The sequence below is a fragment of the Ranitomeya variabilis genome, chromosome 1, assembly GCF_051348905.1.
Source record: "Ranitomeya variabilis isolate aRanVar5 chromosome 1, aRanVar5.hap1, whole genome shotgun sequence".
NCBI lineage: Eukaryota > Metazoa > Chordata > Amphibia > Anura > Dendrobatidae > Ranitomeya > Ranitomeya variabilis.
The window spans coordinates 82,566,605-82,587,140 of NC_135232.1; the positions used below are offsets into that span (position 1 = coordinate 82,566,605).

Genomic DNA, 20,536 nt, shown 5'->3' on the forward strand with positions numbered 1-20,536 from the left:
GGGAGGGGGGAGTGGGGCGGGCAGTCTTCCTTGACTGATTGTTCAGACCTGCAGCATTTTTGGCCCAAAAAACCTTGATCTTGGGCTGACAAGGGAGAGGTGAGCAGCAGTGTATAAGTGTCACTGGGCTACTATACCAGTCTGTAAAACTCACGGGGGCTGGTGGCTAGAATTAGGAGATCCCGACTGGTCTCGGTAAGGCTGGGGATACACAGTGACATGTTTCGCACAACAACTATTCTCAATTTGTTTGAGTTCCTGTCATCTTAGAGTTGTGATTTTACTGTAAAACAATAAAATCGAAAAGTATATGCATGCGACTTGCAGATGAATTTTTTTGGCAATTGAGTTGTCTGCGACTCGCGACCAATGACAGAAAGTCGAACTCATTGTGAAAGATTTGCAAGATGAGATGGGAAACTAGTCCATTCCACATGGAGCAGGAATGGCTGTGTAATTCAGCCTGCACCATCTGCTAACAGCAGCGACCAGAGCTAGCTTACATGCTGATGCCAATCACTGACAGCGGCAGGTAAGTGGCATGATCTACCTGGACATCGGACCTCTCATGACACATTCAAGGGATGGCCATAAGCTGCCATGGCAGCCAGTGTCCTGGTAAAAGAGACCGTCATTTTTACTAGGTACTTTAATACCTTAGTACCGCAGTATATGGGTACAACAACCGATACAGAACCATGGAAAAACAAGTATATGGTGCAAGTCATTCTATAGGGACTAAAGTGCAATAAAAGAGTTTAAAAAAAAAAACTATGTACAAAAATTACATAAACCCTATGAAAATTCTAATTAGCCACCTATTCCATGACAAGATAAAGAAATAAAAATCTTAATAATCCACATCGCAACATAGACAAAAGTCCAACTAGCTGTTTAGCGTGATAGTATCCAATTTTTATCTGAATAGTTCAATCTATGATATTAAAATACAATTTAACCCATATGGTACACACTGTTTTGACCCCCAAAAATCAAAACACGAGAATTGCTGGCATTTGATGACTGCTCCTTTCACAAAAAAATGCAATAATCATATGTAACCCAAAATGGTTCCAATAAAAACTATAGTTTAACATGTTAAAAGCAAGACTTCACTTAGTTCCATGGACACAAGACAAAATGTTGCAAATCTCACAAAATTGTGACAGACAAAACATTATTATTATTATTATATGCATATATTACAGTTTTCTGATTTTTTTTCACTTCTAAAAACCAAAGCGCTGTTTTGGTGGCACATTGGTGCAGTAGGTAAGCCAGGAGTCAGCAGTTGTTGGAGTCAGTATTTTAGGAATTAATTGGTGGAAAACGTATTTGTTTCCACCAAAATTGTTGCCTTGTGAACGCTGTGCGAACTGAAAAGCAAAAGAATAACCTTGTGTAAATAGGCAATAAGGTTTTCATAAGTAATTCCAGTGTCACCTGTGTAACATCTTGTAGCTGTTCTTCTAGGGTTGTTATCTTCTTCTTATGGTTGTCATTTTCATCTGAATGCAAAAATAAAGATAGAATTGTGTTACATAAAGCAAACAGAGCAAAGATAAAGAAACTAAAGGCTCACATACACATTAGATGCTTCTGCTGATGGTTTAGCCAACAACCATCATGGCCGTCTCTCCCATACACAGAAGTGCTCGTTCGGCCAAGTGGTCCTGTGATTCTCTATGAGAGAGCCGCCAACAGACCTTATCTCTTATCTCCAGGAGAACATAATCGGACATTCCTGACCGACATGTCTGGCAATCGGTTGGCTGACTGATAAGATTATCGTCCGAACCAGGCAACATTGGCCAACATCAGTCTAATGTGTATGGGGAGCACAGTGCTGGTTTATTGTGGGCACCTTGGCAGCTCAGAGGCAGCAGAGCCAGTAATAGGCTGGGTTATGGCAAAGTAATAGCAATGTTGGGATAAGTAAATGCCCCCATCATAAACACGTTACATATACTAAGATCATAGAAAACAAACCCTCATAGCTCAGCTTCTTGAACCCTTATGGGTGTGCCTCATGGACAGTGGGATATTGGGTTTACTTGCAAGTTTTATATGGATTGTCTCACAACGACCACTGATCTATTAACATGGTAGGTTATAAGTATCTAATCACTCAGGGGGACCTACTTCCAATAACGTGAAATGGTGTCCTGTGTCCTTCATTTCAATGAAATCATGTATGCTGATGCTCCATTTACTGTCCATGGGACTGATGGAGTTAGCCAAGAATTATCTCCGTCACTTCCAAAGAGAATGAATGGAGTGGCAGTGCTCCACTCAAACTAGTCACACAGAACCATAAGTAGTGGTTTCCCCTGAAGTCATCACGTACTCTAAGCCTATCATGTGGTCAAATGACAACTTGTAATTGTGGGACAACACCATGATTTTTGCACTTCTCCTTATAGTTAGGCCATGCTCCCAAATAGCCTTAGAGCCTTAGACCATAAGTAGCAATCATCTAGGATTCCGATACAGTGAACTTGTCATGATGGACAGGGGCCATCCTGGTTCATGGACCCCATAGCAGCCGCGTGGCCTGCCGTCATTGGCCGCACACCACTGGTTACCAGGAAATATGGGTACTAGCGAATAGCAAAAAATGAGAATTTATATCAGTCTGATGTTAAAGTGTTATGCATTTTCTCATGTGCAGACTAGATTTTCCTGTACTACTCTTAAAGGGAATGTTTGCCCCCGCTAAAATAAACACCTATACCCATATCCCATGTCAGCGATGTTCATATATCTACTATCTCTATTGTTTCTATTATTCCCTCTAAGTTACAGTTTTTCTCTTTGCTCGTTTTAACCGTTTGGCCATAGATTACGATTGTTGGCCGCCATGTTATTAGCTCTATGGTGGGTCATTTGAGTTAATAAGCAGCAATAACATTATGGTTTAATGTACATAATGCACTATTATTATTCAATAATCTAGTCTTTAAACACTTTCATGATTTTGCGTTGCATTGGAATACACTATATAAGTATTTCTGTATGCACTATCCCTATATAACCTAGTTACTGTATAATAGGGTCATACTGATCTAGAAGAAATTGGAAATGTTTTTATGATTTCACAATTTTGGGTAGAATATCATCAATTTAACCAGTTACGGTATATAATAAAGTCACGTGTATATACAGGGGGTGTATGGGATCATATCATTGTGCTACATGGAGGCTACATCAAGATTCGCTGAATCATTGGGTGAATAAACTGCCTCCCTCTTCTATTGGATTGACATTGGAGGACATTGAGCTAGTTTTTCTTTTACACCCGCAGTTATCACATAAGGTCCCCTTCACAAGTCCGTGTTTCCAGTATGTGTGGTGTCCGTTCCATTCACAGATACCTTTATAACCTATGGTGCTCTGCACATGTTCGTGTTTTTACAAGGACCGTTTGACAGTGCAAACGACATGGAGACATGTCCATTTTTCTCCAACAGCACGGATGACATGGGCCAGTACAAGTCTATGGGTCTGTGTAAAATATGTACAGCTCACGGATGGAATCAGTGTACCATCCGTGTGCTGTATGTGTTTAACATTGCAAAGTATAGGAGACGCTGATAAGGAACACTGATGGGGAAACACAGTGGGGAAACACCAATGACACACTGATGGGGAAACACTGATGATGGGAAACACTGATGGCACATTGATGGGAAACACTGATGGCACATTTATGGGAAACACTGATGGCACATTGATGGGAAACACTGATGGCACACTGATGGGAAACACTGATGGCACATTGATGGGAAACACTGATGGCACACTGATGGGAAACACTGATGGCACACTGATGGGAAACACTGATGGCATACAGATGGGAAACACTGGTGGCACACTGATGGGAAACACTGATGGCACACTGATGGGAAACACTGATGGCACACTGATGGGAAACACTGATGGCACATTGATGGGAAACACTGGTGGCACACTGATGGGAAACACTGATGGCACACTGATGGGAAACACTGATGGCACATTGATGGGAAACACTGATGGGAAACACTGATGGCACACTGATGGGAAACACTGATGGCACACTGATGGGAAACACTGATGGCACATTGATGGGAAACACTGGTGGCACACTGATGGGAAACACTGATGGCACACTGATGGGAAACACTGATGGCATACAGATGGGAAACACTGATGGCACATTGATGGGAAACACTGGTGGCACACTGATGGGAAACACTGATGGCACATTGATGGGAAACACTGATGGGAAACACTGATGGCACACTGATGGGAAACACTGATGGCACATTGATGGGAAACACTGATGGCACATTGATGGGAAACACTGGTGGCACATTGATGGGAAACACTGATGGGAAACACTGATGGCACACTGATGGGAAACACTGGTGGCACATTGATGGGAAACACTGATGGCACACTGATGGGAAACACTGATGGCACATTGATGGGAAACACTGATGGCATACAGATGGGAAACACTGATGGCACACTGATGGGAAACACTGATGGCACACTGATGGGAAACACTGATGGCACACTGATGGGAAACACTGATGGCACATTGATGGGAAACACTGATGGCACACTGATGGGAAACACTGATGGCACATTGATGGGAAACACTGATGGCACACTGATGGGAAACACTGATGGCACATTGATGGGAAACACTGATGGCACACTGATGGGAAACACTGATGGCACATTGATGGGAAACACTGATGGCATACAGATGGGAAACACTGATGGCACACTGATGGGAAACACTGATGGCACACTGATGGGAAACACTGATGGCACATTGATGGGAAACACTGATGGCACACTGATGGGAAACACTGATGGCACATTGATGGGAAACACTGATGGCACACTGATGGGAAACACTGATGGCACATTGATGGGAAACACTGATGGCATACAGATGGGAAACACTGATGGCACACTGATGGGAAACACTGATGGCACACTGATGGGAAACACTGATGGCACACTGATGGGAAACACTGATGGCACACTGATGGGAAACACTGATGGCACACTGATGGGAAACACTGATGGCACACTGATGGGAAACACTGATGGCACATTGATGGGAAACACTGATGGCACTAGTACTGTTTTTTCACGAATATGTTTAAACACGGACGTGTGTAGGGGGCCTAAGGGCTCTTTTACAAATCCTGATATTTCTGGTATTGGAAAAATCAGTACCAGAGATATCAGTGTCCGTGTGTACATGAGTTTCATACTTGTGGCAACTGTGTTCCACATCAGTACACATCAGTATCACCCGTACTGGCGCGTGAGAAAAGCCACCACAGTTTGCGTTGTTCTCAGATGCCTGATGCTGAAGACAGCTTTCATCATTGTTCCCTGCTCTGCCTGCGATAAGCGTGAGCAGCAGACAATGTTGAGAGTTGTATTCATGTGTAAAATTAAGAATAAATTAAAAAACAACAATATCCCTTATCTGTCCGAAGTTGAAATAATCCATAATGTCCTACGCCGTAAGCCATCTGTGTGACATTTGCTCATCACTGATTCGCTGCAGGGAGAGCGGGCCTCACAGTTAACTGCGGTGACCTCAATGAGATCACTGCTAGCACCATGAGAAAAAGTCTCACAGCACAGCACTGAGCTCTTGAGGTCACCACAGTTCAGGGGCACGGCTGGGAACTCAGTGACCTGTGGTAATCTCGATTACGTCACTGCTGGTCACTGATGCTGTGCTTGCAGCAGCTCATTGCTCAGTGGTTCTCAGCCTGGACGGTCCCATCTTGGCACCGTCCAGGTAGAAAACTATTTATCACAGACATGGATTACGGCGTGGGACAGAATGTCGGATAGGTGAGGGATATGGTTGTCTTTTTATTTTATTTTTTTTTACAAGAGACCAGAGCTTCAATAGAATGGGCATTAGATGAGTTAACTGTGTTTGTTAAAATAAAAAAGTTAAACTGTGTATTTTTATTTCAAATAAAAGACTTTATACTTTCTGTGTGTTTATTTACAATACAACTATAGGATTGGTAATGGTTACGCATCTTATAGATTTTTTATTTTATTCTCAATTTTACACTTGAAGACAACTCTCACCATTGTCCCTTACTTGTGCTGATTGCTGGCAGAGTAGGGAACAGTGTCTTCAGCACCCGGCACCAGGGAACAGCGTGAACAGTACCGCTGATTCCCAGGCGCCGGTATGTGTCACTGATGACACATGGATGTCATCCGTGTGTCATCAGTGTGCACATGTGTGGGATGTTTTCCAGCCCGTGATGCAGTTAAGAAACTTCCCTCCAGGAATGGGTAGGTGGAGAGAGGCTGTTGATCTGGTATTTTGCACCTACGTTGCTAAGATCTTGCTTTATGGGCTGGCTGCACCCTGCAGTGCATTTGTTCCAAGATCTGGGCAGGTAAGTGTTGCTGCCTTTTTTCTGCTGTTTTAAGTTGAATTTTTGGAGACCTTGAGTCTTTAGTGGCTTTGCTATTTAGTTTAGTGTAGGACTCGTAAGCGTGGGGACCCTTGTTGTGGGTTACGAGCTTACGTATTTTGGCCAAAATAGCAACCAATACCTCACTATTTTTGTATATTTTTTGCACTATATTTTTCAGAGAGCAGCCAAGCCCAAACGCACTCGGTCTCGCATGAGCGGTGTTTGCACTGTGATGCATTGAGAATGTGCTGGCCAGCCCGCCTAATCGAAAAGTAGGGGTGTGACTAATAGGCTGTGAACCAGACACTTTACAGTACCCTTGTGTGAACAACGCCTTGTGTGGGCCTTCATTGTGCAATTGTATACTGGGCAGTCACCCCCTCCAGGAATGGGTAGGTGCAGAGTGGCTGTTGATCTGGTATTTTGCACCTGTGTTGCAAACATCTCGCTTTATGGGCTGGCTCCACCCTGCAGTGCATTTCTTCCAAAATCTGGGCAGGTAAGTGTTGCTGCCTTTTTTTCAGCTGTTTTAAATTGAATTTTTGGAGACGTTGAATCTTTAGTGGGTTTGCTATTTAGTTTAGTGCAGCTAAAAAACAGACACTTGAATGGGTCTACGTGTGTGTCTCCGGTGCGTGTGGAAAATGTCACCACACGTACCGGAAATACTGACTGTGAAAGAGTCCTAAGCAGGGCTGGCGTTAGCAGCAGGCAGACTAGGCAGCTGCCTAGTGCCCCCGCTCCTCCAGGGGCCCCAGCTAGCGGCACATCACACAGCATCTATGGGACCCGTGAGGCGGGGGACCCGCCTGCCGCCAGCACTGACTACCCCCACCGCCGCCACATTGAACTGTACCAGTGTCATAGACGTCTGTACAGTTCAAAGCAATGATGGAGGAGTGAGCGTCAGCTGACACTCCCTCTCCCATCATTCCCCTCTGCCTCCGACACTGCGGGTGCGCTATGCAGTCACTGAGACTGGAACCGGGAGCACGAGGAGAGGTGAGGATTGTGTGTTTTTTTTTTTATATATCCATGAGTACTGGACTGTGGAGCTATTGGGGGGGCACTACATTATATTCTATGGGGGAGGCTGTGTTATATACTATGGGGGGCACATTCTACATTACATTCTATGGGGGAGGCCATGTAATATACTATGGGAGGTACATTATATTCTATGGGGGAGGCTGTGTTATATACTATGGGGGTACATTATATTCTATGGCGGAGGCTGTATTATATTCTGTGTGTGGGCTGTATTATATTCTATGAGGGATACATTATATTCTATGGGGGGCTGTATTATATTCTATGGAGGGCTGTATTATATTCTATGGAGGGCTGTATTATATTCTATAGGGTATATTATACTCTATGGGGGAGCTGTATTATATTCTATGGAGGCTACATTATATTCTATGGGGGGCTTCATTATATCCTATGGGGCTGCATTATACTCTATGAGGAGGGCTACATTGTATTCTATGGAGGGGCTAAACTATACTATATAAAGGGGTTGCATTATATTCTATGGAGTGGCTGCATTATATTCTGTGGGGGGCTGCATTATACTCTATGAGGGGCTACCATATATTCTATGGGGGGTTACATTATATTGTATGGCAGGTGTTGTGAATTAGACTTTTTTGGCTCCCTCTAGTGGTTACTAGTGATATGACTCTGGGATTTCCTTCCCTCTGTTTGCACCCAGCTGGGTCGTTACTTCAGGGGTGTTGCTATATAAACCTCCTGGAACCTTAGTCCAGTGCCTGGCATCGGTGTTATCAGACACATTCTGTTTGCTCCTGTTTGCTGGTCCTGGTTCGTGCTAAATTAAGCTAAGTCTTGCTTCTTTGTTTTTTGGGTTATTTGTTTGCTATCATTTTTGTCCAGCTTGTACTAAATATGATTCCTGACCTTGCTGGAAGCTCTAGGGGGCTGGTGTTCTCCCCCCGGGCCGTTAGTCGGTTCGGGGGTTCTTGAATTTCCAGTGTGGATATTTTTGATAGGATTTTTTGCTGACCATATAAGTTATCTTTCTATATTCTGCTATTAGCTAGTGGGCCTCTCTTTGCTAAATTCCTAGCTCATTCTTATGTTTGTCTTTTCCTCTTACCTCACCGTTATTATTTGTGGGGGGCTTCTATCCAACTTTTTGGGGTATTTCCTCTGGAGGCAAGAAAGGTCTTTCTTTTCCCTTCTAGGGGTAGTTAGCTCTCCGGCTGGCGCGAGACGTCTAGGATCAACGTAGGAACGTTCCCCGGCTGCTGGTATTTGTGGTGCTAGGATTAGTTATATGGTCAGCCCAGTTACCACTGCCCTATGAGCTGGTTTTCTGTATTTACTGACTTAGCATTATTCCTGAGACCCTCTGCCATTGGGGTCATAACAGTATGCCAGGCCCATATTGAATGTTTAAAGCATTGCAGAAGTGGGATAATAAGAAAGGAAATTCTGAGTTGTTTTTTTTTTTTTTTTTTTTCCTTCCTTCTCTTCCTCCCCTTCGTGCGGGATTCTTTTTTGTGGCTAAGAAGGATGGATCTTTGAGACCTTGTATTGACTATCGGCTACTGAATAAAATCACTGTAAAATTTCAGTATCCTTTGCCTCTCTTGTCGGACTTGTTTGCCCGGATTAAGGGTGCCAAGTGGTTCATCAAGATAGATCTTCGTGGTGCATACAACCTTGTGCGCATTAAGCAAGGTGATGAATGGAAGACTGCATTTAATACGCCCGAAGGTCATTTTGAGTACTTGGTGATGCCTTTTGGGCTTTCAAATGCTCCCTCAGTATTTCAGTCCTTTATGCATGATATTTTCCGGAAGTATCTGGATAAATTTATGATTGTTTATCTGGACGACATTCTGGTTTTCTCTGAAGATTGGGACTCACATGTGGAGCAGGTCAGGATGGTGTTTCAGGTTTTGCGTGAGAATGCCTTGTTTGTTAAAGGCTCAAAGTGTCTCTTTGGAGTACAGAAAGTTCCCTTTTTGGGGTTTATTTTTTCCCCTTCTGCTGTGGAGATGGACCCAGTCAAGGTCCGAGCTATTCATGAGTGGACTCAACCCACGTCAGTTAAGAGTCTTCAGAAGTTCTTGGGTTTTGCTAACTTCTACCGTCGTTTTATCGCTAATTTTTTTAGCGTTGTTAAACCTTTGACGGATATGACCAAGAAAGGTTCTGATGTTGCTAACTGGGCTCCTGCAGCCGTGGAGGCGTTCCAGGAGTTGAAGCGCCGGTTTACTTCGGCGCCTGTTTTGTGCCAGCCTGATGTCTCACTTCCCTTTCAGGTCGAGGTGGATGCTTCTGAGATTGGGGCAGGGGCCGTTTTGTCACAGAGAGGCCCTGGTTGCTCGGTAATGAGACCATGTGCTTTCTTCTCTAGGAAGTTTTCGCCTGCTGAGCGGAATTATGATGTGGGCAATCGGGAATTACTGGCCATGAAGTGGGCATTTGAAGAGTGGCGTCATTGGCTCGAGGGTGCTAAGCATCGTGTGGTGGTCTTGACTGATCACAAAAATTTGATGTATCTCGAGTCTGCTAAACGCTTGAATCCTAGACAGGCCCGCTGGTCATTGTTTTTCTCCCGTTTTGACTTTGTGGTCTCGTATTTACCAGGTTCAAAGAATGTGAAAGCTGATGCTCTTTCAAGGAGCTTTGTGCCTGACTCTCCTGGAGTCACAGAACCTGTTGGTATTCTTAAAGAAGGAGTTATTTTGTCAGCCATTTCTCCTGATTTGTGACGTGTGTTGCAGAGATTTCAAGCTGGTAGACCTGACTCTTGTCCACCTGACAGACTGTTTGTTCCTGATAAGTGGACCAGCAGAGTCATTTCCGAGGTTCATTCCTCGGTGTTGGCAGGTCATCCGGGAATTTTTGGCACCAGAGATCTGGTGGCTAGGTCATTTTGGTGGCCTTCCTTGTCACGGGATGTACGGTCATTTGTGCAGTCCTGTGGGACTTGTGCTCGAGCTAAGCCTTGCTGTTCCCGTGCCAGCGGGTTGCTCTTGCCCTTGCCTGTCCCGAAGAGGCCTTGGACACATATTTCCATGGATTTCATTTCTGATCTCCCGGTGTCTCGGGGTATGTCTGTCATCTGGGTGGTATGTGATCGCTTTTCAAAAATGGTCCATTTGGTGCCTTTGCCTAAGCTGCCTTCCTCTTCCATCTGGTTCCTGTGTTCCTTCAGAATGTGGTTCGTTTACACGGCATTCCTGAGAATATTGTGTCTGACAGAGGATCCCAGTTTGTTTCCAGGTTCTGGCGATCCTTTTGTGCTAGGATGGGCATTGATTTATCGTTCTCGTCTGCCTTTCATCCTCAGACTAATGGACAAACTGAGCGAACTAATCAGACTCTGGAAGCTTACTTGAGGTGTTTTGTTTCGGCAGATCAGGATGATTGGGTGACCTTCTTGCCGTTGGCTGAGTTTGCCCTAAATAATCGGGCTAGTTCCGCTACTTTGGTTTCACCATTTTTCTGCAACTCTGGTTTCCATCCTCGTTTTTCCTCGGGACATGTGGAGCCTTCTGACTGTCCTGGAGTAGATTCTATGGTGGATAGGTTGCAGCAGATCTGGAATCATGTGGTGGACAACTTGAAGTTGTCACAGGAGAAGGCTCAGCGTTTTGCCAACCGCCGCCGCGGTGTGGGTCCCCGACTTCGTGTTGGGGATTTGGTGTGGCTGTCTTCTCGATTTGTTCCTATGAAGGTCTCCTCTCCTAAATTTAAGCCTTGCTTCATCGGTCCTTACAAGATGTTGGAAATCCTTAATCCTGTGTCCTTTCGCTTGGATCTTCCGGTTTCGTTTGCCATTCACAATGTGTTCCATAGGTCTTTGTTACGACGCTACGTTGTGCCTGTGGTTCCTTCTGCTGAGCCTCCTGCTCCGGTGTTGGTTGAGGGCGAGTTGGAGTACGTGGTGGAGAAGATCTTGGATTCTCGTCTCTCCAGGCGGAGGCTTCAGTATTTGGTCAAGTGGAAGGGTTATGGTCAGGAGGATAATTCCTGGGTGGTTGCCTCTGATGTGCATGCGGCCGATTTAGTTCGTGCCTTTCACGCTGCTCATCCTGATCGTCCTGGTGGTCTTGGTGAGGGTTCGGTGACCCCTCCTTAAGGGGGGGGTACTGTTGTGAATTAGACCTTTTTGGCTCCCTCTAGTGGTTACTAGTGATATGACTCTGGGATTTCCTTCCCTCTGTTTGCACCCAGCTGGGTCGTTACTTCAGGGGTGTTGCTATATAAACCTCCTGGAACCTTAGTCCAGTGCCTGGCATCGGTGTTATCAGACACATTCTGTTTGCTCCTGTTTGCTGGTCCTGGTTCGTGCTAAATTAAGCTAAGTCTTGCTTCTTTGTTTTTTGGGTTATTTGTTTGCTATCATTTTTGTCCAGCTTGTACTAAATGTGATTCCTGACCTTGCTGGAAGCTCTAGGGGGCTGGTGTTCTCCCCCCGGGCCGTTAGTCGGTTCGGGGGTTCTTGAATTTCCAGTGTGGATATTTTTGATAGGATTTTTTGCTGACCATATAAGCTATCTTTCTATATTCTGCTATTAGCTAGTGGGCCTCTCTTTGCTAAATTCCTAGCTCATTCTTATGTTTGTCTTTTCCTCTTACCTCACCGTTATTATTTGTGGGGGGCTTCTATCCAACTTTTTGGGGTATTTCCTCTGGAGGCAAGAAAGGTCTTTCTTTTCCCTTCTAGGGGTAGTTAGCTCTCCGGCTGGCGCGAGACATCTAGGATCAACGTAGGAACGTTCCCCGGCTGCTGGTATTTGTGGTGCTAGGATTAGTTATATGGTCAGCCCAGTTACCACTGCCCTATGAGCTGGTTTTCTGTATTTACTGACTTAGCATTATTCCTGAGACCCTCTGCCATTGGGGTCATAACAGGCAGGGCTGCATTATACTCTGGGGTGGCTGCATTATACTCTGTGGGATGGCTGCATTATACTCTGTGGGGTGGCTGCATTATGCTCTATGTGGGCGGCATTATACTGTATTGAGGACTATGGAAAATACATTATACTATATGAAGAACTATGGGATGCATTATACTATGGGAAGTGAATTGTACTACATGGATGACTATGGCATTACATTATACTATATGGAGAACTACGAGGAGTGTATTAGGCTAGGTTCACATTGCGTTAACAAGCAGCCCGTTCAACAAGCAGCCCGTTCAACACATGCGTTAACGGGCTGCTGTTAACGCAAGTGCCGACATGACATCGCGCTAGCGCAGATAGAGCTAGCAGGTGCTCTATCTGCGCTAGCTGATGGACCTGGAAACGCTGCAGCCCGCGTCCCAGGGTCCGTCACTCAATGACGGCATATCGCTAGCGCACGCCCATTGTGCGACATTGGACTTAATGGCGGCGTTAACGGACTGCGTTACACCGCGTTATGCCGCGGTGTAACGTAGTCTGCCTAACGGACGCCTAAAACGCAGTATGAACCCAGTTTTATACTATATGAAGGGCTGAGTAGTGTATACTATATGGAGATGCTGTTTATAATACTGCTCTGGAGCATCTTGGATCAGTAGCCAGAAATAATCAAGATTGGTTTGATGAAAATGATGAGGAAATAAAGAAACTCCTAGAAGAGAAACAGCGGTACAAGGTGTATCAAAATGACCACGTCGTTAGCTAACAAAGATAGCTTTACCAACATAAAAAGAAAGGTACAGATCAAGCTATGCGAGATGCAGGATAACTGGTTAGCAAGAAGGCTGATGAAATCCAAGGCTATACAGATACCCATGACCAGAAACTTCTACGATGCGCTCAAAGCTGTATATGGACCCCAGTCATCAAGCTCTTCATCTCTGCTTAATGCAGATGGAACTAGGCTGCTGACAGAAAAGAAACAAATTCTGGAACGGTGGGTTGAGCACTTTAATAATATTCTTAATCGCCCTGCCAATATCAATGACGAGGCTATTGCTCGCCTGCTCAAGGTCGAAATCAACAAGGACCTTGTGTTCTTCCAAGTGGAGATGAAGTCAGGAAGGCAGTAAAACAATATTCTTGTGGAAAAGCACCTGGATATGATGCTATACCTGCTGAGGTATAGAAAGCTGGTGGCCCTGCTCTGATGCAAATGGTGACCAAACTATTCCAGTTTATGTGGAAAAAGGGACAGGTTCCGCAACAGCTGAAAGATGCCAGCATAATTCACATATAAAAGAGGAAAGGTAATCACGAATCTTGTGACAACCATCGAGGCATCTCCCTTCTGTCCACTGCAGGAAAGATATTCGCTCGTCTCTTGTTCAACCGCCTTTTACATCACTTTGAGCAAGGCCTATTACCCGAAAGCCGGTGTGGTTTCCGTGCTAGACGTGGAACAGTAGATATGGTCTTTGCAGCACGTCAACTTCAGGAAAAGTGCCAGGAGCAACACAGTGACCGTTATGTAACTTTTGTTGATTTGACCAAGGCTTTCGACACAGTCAGTAGAGACGGCCTGCGGAAGATCATGGCAAAATTCGGCTGCCCAAGGAAGTTAATTTCAATCGTCCGGCAGTTCCATGATGGCATGATGGTGAAAGTTGTGAATGATGGAGACAAATCTGAGGCTTTCCTAGTAACAAAAAGCCTAAAACAAGTATGCTGTTCTCTGCGATGTTAAGTGATGCCTTTAACAACTGTGAAGATGGAATCCAGGTTAGGTACAGGACAGATGGCAAGCTATTCAACCCAAAACGCCTGAAGGTGGTTACGAAAGTGCATGAGACTGTTATCCGTGAATTATTTGCTGATGACTGTGCACTTAACGATAGCAAGGAACAGCAGATGCAGCATGAAATGGACTGTTTTTCTCAAGCCTGCAACAGTTTTGGTCTCGAGATCAACATTAGAAAAACCGAAGTCATGTATCAACCTGTTCCAGGGAAACTATACAAGGAGCCACGTATCACGGTGAAGGAGCAAAACCTCAAAGCAGTCGATAACTTCACCTACTTAGGCAGCACACTTTCCCGTGAAGTAACCATAGACGCTGAGGTTAATAACAGAATTGCCAAAGCCAGTGCTGCTTTCGAGAGTCTGCGTAAGAATGTCTGGGAATGAAGGGGACTCAGCCTTACCACCAAGCTGAAGATCTACTGCGCAGTGGTCCTCACCACACTTCTCTATGCTAGAGAGACCTGGACAGTCTACAGCCTACATGCTAAACAGCTTAATCATTTTCACATGAGTTGCCTCCGCAGACTCCTCCACATCACGTGGCAAGACAATGTTCCAGACACGGCAATTCTGGAACAAACTGGGCTCTGCAGCGTTTACACTCTCCTGCTGAAAGTCCAAGCCAGGTGGGCAGAACATGTGGTCAGAATGTCTGACAGCCGACTACCGAAACAACTGCTGTACGGAGAACCAAGGAAAGCGAGCAGTTGGGGGACAGAAGAAGCGCTATAAAGACTGCCTTAAGGCATCTCTCAAAAACCTGGAAGTCAACACCAATGAATGGGAAGAGCTTGCCCTGGATCATCCAGGTTGGCGGGGCAAGATCACCTCAGGAGCACGTGCAGGTGAAGATAGCAAAATCTTTGATGCAAAAAGAAAGCGTGCTGTCCGCAAGGCACAAGTAGAATCTGGTGTACTGACTACATCTGCTTCCTTATGTCAAATATGTGGGCGAACCTTCAGGGCCCGGATTGGACTCATCAGCCACCTCCGGACCCATAACTACTAATTATTTTCTAACCCTGAAGTCATGGTCATCTTATACTACGAAGGAGATAACATCATCACTATATGGAGGACTGAGTGTATTGTAATGTATGGACGGCTATGAGGAGTGTATTATACTATATTGAGGACTATGGGGCACATTATAATATATGGAGGACTATGGGGGTATATTATACTAAACCGAAAAAATGAAGAAAAGAAACATGTGGCACTCACCCAGATGAACTGCTAAATTAATGTCCTTTATTCGTCATGCGGTAAAACACATACCATAAGGAGAGGCGGCTGGGAACGGGTAATGGTGCTGGGAGTGAGGACGACGGCCGTTTCGCGCCGATGCGCTTCCACGGGTCCAGGTGCACAAATAAAAAACGTCATATCCTTTATAGGAAATTCCATGACGCTAAGTGAACAGGTGTGAAACTTAAAAACATAATAAATTATGTGCAAACCATTATTAACAAGCACAAATGTAGAATCACATTTCGAAATAAAGATAATACAGTAAATATTACTTACTAATACTACAAATAAATGGTCATGTCTAGTTTATCGTTGAGACCAATAGGTCCCTGCGCATTGGTTTCCATTATCCATCTCCCTTCCCGTTGTAACAACATTCTATTGCGATCGCCTCCCTGTGCAGGGCTTTTTACAACCTCTAAGCCTGCGAAGCGCAATACATTAGGGTCACCATTGTGATGATCCCGCATATGTTGAATAAACCGGGGACGGCCTTTACCGGATAACACCGAATTATAGTGTTCCTTAAATCTAGTGACCATTGGACGTATGGTTTTACCAATGTAGTAGTAAGAACACGGGCAGAGAATCAGGTACACCACGTATTGGGTTTTACACGTGATTAAATGCCGAACTACATGAGTAATATGACCTATTCGAATAGGATTTTCCAACAATCTCAAGTGGCAAAATTTACAAATCCCGCACTTATGGTTACCCGTTGGTGAAGCTTTTGATAGCCAATTATTTACCGTCGGGAGGAGCCTATTCCTGACTAATAAATCGCTCAGGTTTTTTGTACGTTTGTAACCAAATCTTGGTCGACTTATTGCCAGGGATTTCAATTCTCTATCATTTTGCAATATGTGCCAGTTTTTATTTATGGCAGCGTAAATTTCTCGGTCGATTGGGCTATGTGTAAAAGTAAACGTAAATCTTTTTTGTTCATGTTCATTGTGGGGTTTAACCTTGAACGTTTGCGAGTTTTTAGTAAGTCTTTTTGTGTGAGGTGCTCCACCCTATGCTCCGCCGAAGCTAGAATATCGGCTGGATAATTTCTATTAGAAAGGTCCGTTTTTAATTCTGCTATTTGTTGTTTAAACATTGTTTCGTTATTATTAATTTTTCTATACTGCACCATTTGACTATATGGCAAGCTGTTTTTAGTATGTTGCGGATGAGCACTAGAGTAGTGTAAAAAGCTATTAGTTGCAGTGGACTTTTTATGGACCCTCGTATTTAGTATTCCCTCACATACTTCAAGCTCTACGTCTAGATATTCTAATGTATTTCCCCCAAAGCAAGCTGAGAATTGCATATTCTCATTATTCTCTGCATTAAGATGGGCGACGAACAAATCAAAGTCTTTTTGAGACCCGTCCCAGATCATAAAAATGTCGTCTGCGAATCTTAAATATAGACAGATATATTTCAAAAAGGGGTTCATAGTGGAAATGATATATTTCTCCTCGAATACTGCTAAAAATAAATTCGCAAAAACGCAAGCGACGGGCGTACCCATCGCAGTTCCAGTGCGTTGAAGGAACCACTTTTCCCCAAATTTAAATGGGTTGTGAGACAAAACAAAGTGCAAACTTTCAATAATGAACGCAATAAAGTCCTGGTCCTTATTTGTATTTAACAAAACAGTTTCCACAGCTTCTATACCTTTATTCTGTGGTATCCTTGTATAAAGGCTGACGACATCGATTGAAGTTAGTGCATATGAAGGCTGCCAGTCAATAGATTGTAGAACAGTTAGGAAATCGCCTGAGTCTTTAACAAATGAGGGGATTTTGTGCAACAGGGGTTTCAGTAACCAATCAAGGAACTGAGACAGTGGTTCTGTTAAAGACCCGATGCCCGATATGATCGGGCGTCCGGGTGGGTGGGTAGCATTTTTGTGCACTTTAGGCAAACTATACCAATGGGGTATGCTCGGATGATTGGGAAAAAGTTTTTCAGCCTTATTTTTTGACAAAGTGCCCCTTGATACGTGTTTATTCAATAAAGATCTTAATTTTTCTTTAAATTTCACTGTTGGATTGTGATCCAAGGGAATATATGTGTTTTTGTCATTTAGCTGGGACATAGCTTCATCGATATAATATTTTTTATCAAGGAGAACCAGATTTCCTCCCTTGTCTGCTTTCCTGATGATTACGTCCTCCCACTGTTGCATTTCTCGTATTGCCATTTCCTCTTTGTTAGATAAGTTCTTTTTGGGCTTGCGATATAAAATAGCCTCAACGTCCTTGATTACCAGATCCTGAAATAAATCAATCGCATTGCCCGGTGATACGGGAGGCATAAAAGTAGAGCTTATGCCACCTTTAAAGGGTTCAGTTTCCGTATGGATATTACTGGTAATTATAGGAACAACGATTTCCTGAGATGATTCACTAAGATTGGCTAGCAGCCAAGCGTTCTCCTGATCTCGTGGGTCCGCTGGGGGAAACGCAATGAATCCCAAAGTACCTATGGTGGCAGGAACTTCAGTCGAGGTTGTAGACACCTTAATACCTTGGTTTTTTGTGTCAGAAAAGTGCTTGTGCAGATGTAATTTTCTTGTAGCCTTAAAGAGGTCAATTTTAAAGTTAGTTAAATTAAATTCCTCCGGAACACAAAAATTTAAGCCTAGGGATAATACTTTCTTTTGTTCGACAGACAGGACCTTGTTGGAGAGATTTATGATTTGAAGCTCCTTATTCGTTACTTTCTCCAAGAGACCTGTTTGCGTTTCTTTTGCACACCCTTTTCTTCGTCCACCCGTCGGGTCTTTTTCCTAAAGGGACACTCACCCCTGTAGTTGTCATCCCGGTGGACGCTATATTTGTTGTCTCATCAGCTCCACTGGAATCAGAGTCAGTTACCCATCCGTCTTTTTGTAATTTGCGTTTATTAAATTTTTTAGAGGAAAAATGTCTTTGAAAATTTCTTTTTTTATTTTTACTCCACGTGAAGATTTGTCCTGTAGCGAAATCGTTTTTGTCCCTGAGAAATTTATCCTTCTTTTGTTGTTTCGTTTCTATTTGAATTAAGACCAGTTTTTTCTCTAGTTTTTTGAGAAACATTTTATTCTGGTAATCCGAGACTCTTGATTTTAACTCCTGTTTGGCTTTATCTAGTTGTTCACAAAGAGTAGCATATTCCTTTTCATTTTGTGCAATGACAAGTGATAATAAATTTCGGGAACATTGCAAATGTATCTCCTCCCATGCTTGTTGGAATGCGGGATCCTCTGCAAACTGCGAGATTTCCTTAAAGACCCGCAGCCCCCTTGGGACCCGTCCACATTCGACATAAGAATTCAAAGATTTTATTGTCCAATACATTCTGATTTCCCTCTCTGCCAAAAAATAAATTTTAGTTTCTAGTGATTTTGTGCTTATTAAAAGTAAATCCTCTTTATGGTTACAATCCATAAAGAACTCCTCAGCACCTTCCCGTCCAGCCAATAAACCACACTCCACTGACGTGCTCGCCTCTGAGTCCATAGTGTCTTCATGGTTATTTTCCATAATGAAGTGCTTTGAGACACCTCAGGTGCTGATTGCCGCAGCCTGTGCTCAGTTCTGATAAAGATAATAGTATTTCTAAACCACAAAGTACAAGATGTGTGAACGGCACCAGGCTGTATTGCACCAATTATGGTAAAAGTCTGCTGGATCCTCAACGGACTCGTATGGCGGGCGTACCTGCAGTAATGCCCAGGGGTGCTCAACATAGAAAAAGTCAGCAATATCCGAAAAAATGAAGAAAAGAAACATGTGGCACTCACCCAGATGAACTGCTAAATTAATGTCCTTTATTCGTCATGTGGTAAAACACATACCATAAGGAGAGGCGGCTGGGAACGGGTAATGGTGCTGGGAGTGAGGAGGAGGACGACGGCCGTTTCGCGCCGATGCGCTTCCACGGGTCCAGGTGCACAAATAAAAAACGTCATATCCTTTATAGGAAATTCCATGACGCTAAGTGAACAGGTGTGAAACTTAAAAACATAATAAATTATGTGCAAACCATTATTAACAAGCACAAATGTAGAATCACATTTCGAAATAAAGATAATACAGTAAATATTACTTACTAATACTACAAATAAATGGTCATGTCTAGTTTATCGTTGAGACCAATAGGTCCCTGCGCATTGGTTTCCATTATCCATCTCCCTTCCCGTTGTAACAACATTCTATTGCGATCGCCTCCCTGTGCAGGGCTTTTTACAACCTCTAAGCCTGCGAAGCGCAATACATTAGGGTCACCATTGTGATGATCCCGCATATGTTAAAGGATATGACGTTTTTTATTTGTGCACCTGGACCCGTGGAAGCGCATCGGCGCGAAACGGCCATCGTCCTCCTCCTCACTCCCAGCACCATTACCCGTTCCCAGCCGCCTCTCCTTATGGTATGTGTTTTACCGCATGACGAATAAAGGACATTAATTTAGCAGTTCATCTGGGTGAGTGCCACATGTTTCTTTTCTTCATTTTTTCGGATATTGCTGACTTTTTCTATGTTGAGCACCCCTGGGCATTACTGCAGGTACGCCCGCCATACGAGTCCGTTGAGGATCCAGCAGACTTTTACCATAATTGGTGCAATACAGCCTGGTGCCGTTCACACATCTTGGACTTTGTGGTTTAGAAATAAACCAACAAAATGCTGCCTATTCATCGAGTTATTGGACATCACGCTCGTTTAGCGGCCTGAGATTAGAGCATGTAAATACAACAGAAATGCTTCTGTGTGATGTGCAATATGTTAGCATTTGGGGCCCCATTTTAAATTTTTGCCTAGGGCCCCACTTTGCCTAAAACCGGCCCTGGCCCTAAGACCGTGCTGCGATCTTTGTGATGCACCTACGACTACAAGCTTTTCAGTAGACAACAGTGTCATATGCGAGTTTTAGTAGTGTTTTGTATAGAACACAGTAAAATAACACGCTTTATATGTAAGCACAATGGTGTTTATTGCCCCATAACCACAATGTTAGTAATTAGATGATAATAGAATATTAAATACAGTTCAGTGTTTTACCTCTCATGTTACATTGTAATTCAATTGTTTCCTGCAGACCTTTGATCACATCTTGTAAAGCAGCGCACTCTGCACATTAATA

The 20,536-nt window shown here is 43.8% G+C and overlaps 1 protein-coding gene across 7 annotated transcripts in view; it reads right to left on the reverse strand.

Annotated features, from left to right (window-relative positions):
• The window catches only part of CCDC152 (coiled-coil domain containing 152), an 84,272-nt gene that overhangs the window by 48,801 nt on the left and 14,935 nt on the right, over positions 1 to 20,536 (reverse strand). For 6 of the 7 annotated variants that reach the window (XM_077285612.1, XM_077285596.1, XM_077285572.1 and 3 more), the window contains 2 exons: positions 20,455 to 20,523; positions 1,444 to 1,508 (listed from right to left, as the gene is read on the reverse strand). In XM_077285612.1, the coding sequence (XP_077141727.1) occupies positions 1,444 to 1,508; positions 20,455 to 20,523 (134 nt within the window). The remainder of the gene's footprint in view (positions 1 to 1,443; positions 1,509 to 20,454; positions 20,524 to 20,536) is intronic. The other variant, XM_077285587.1, reaches the window with a different exon arrangement.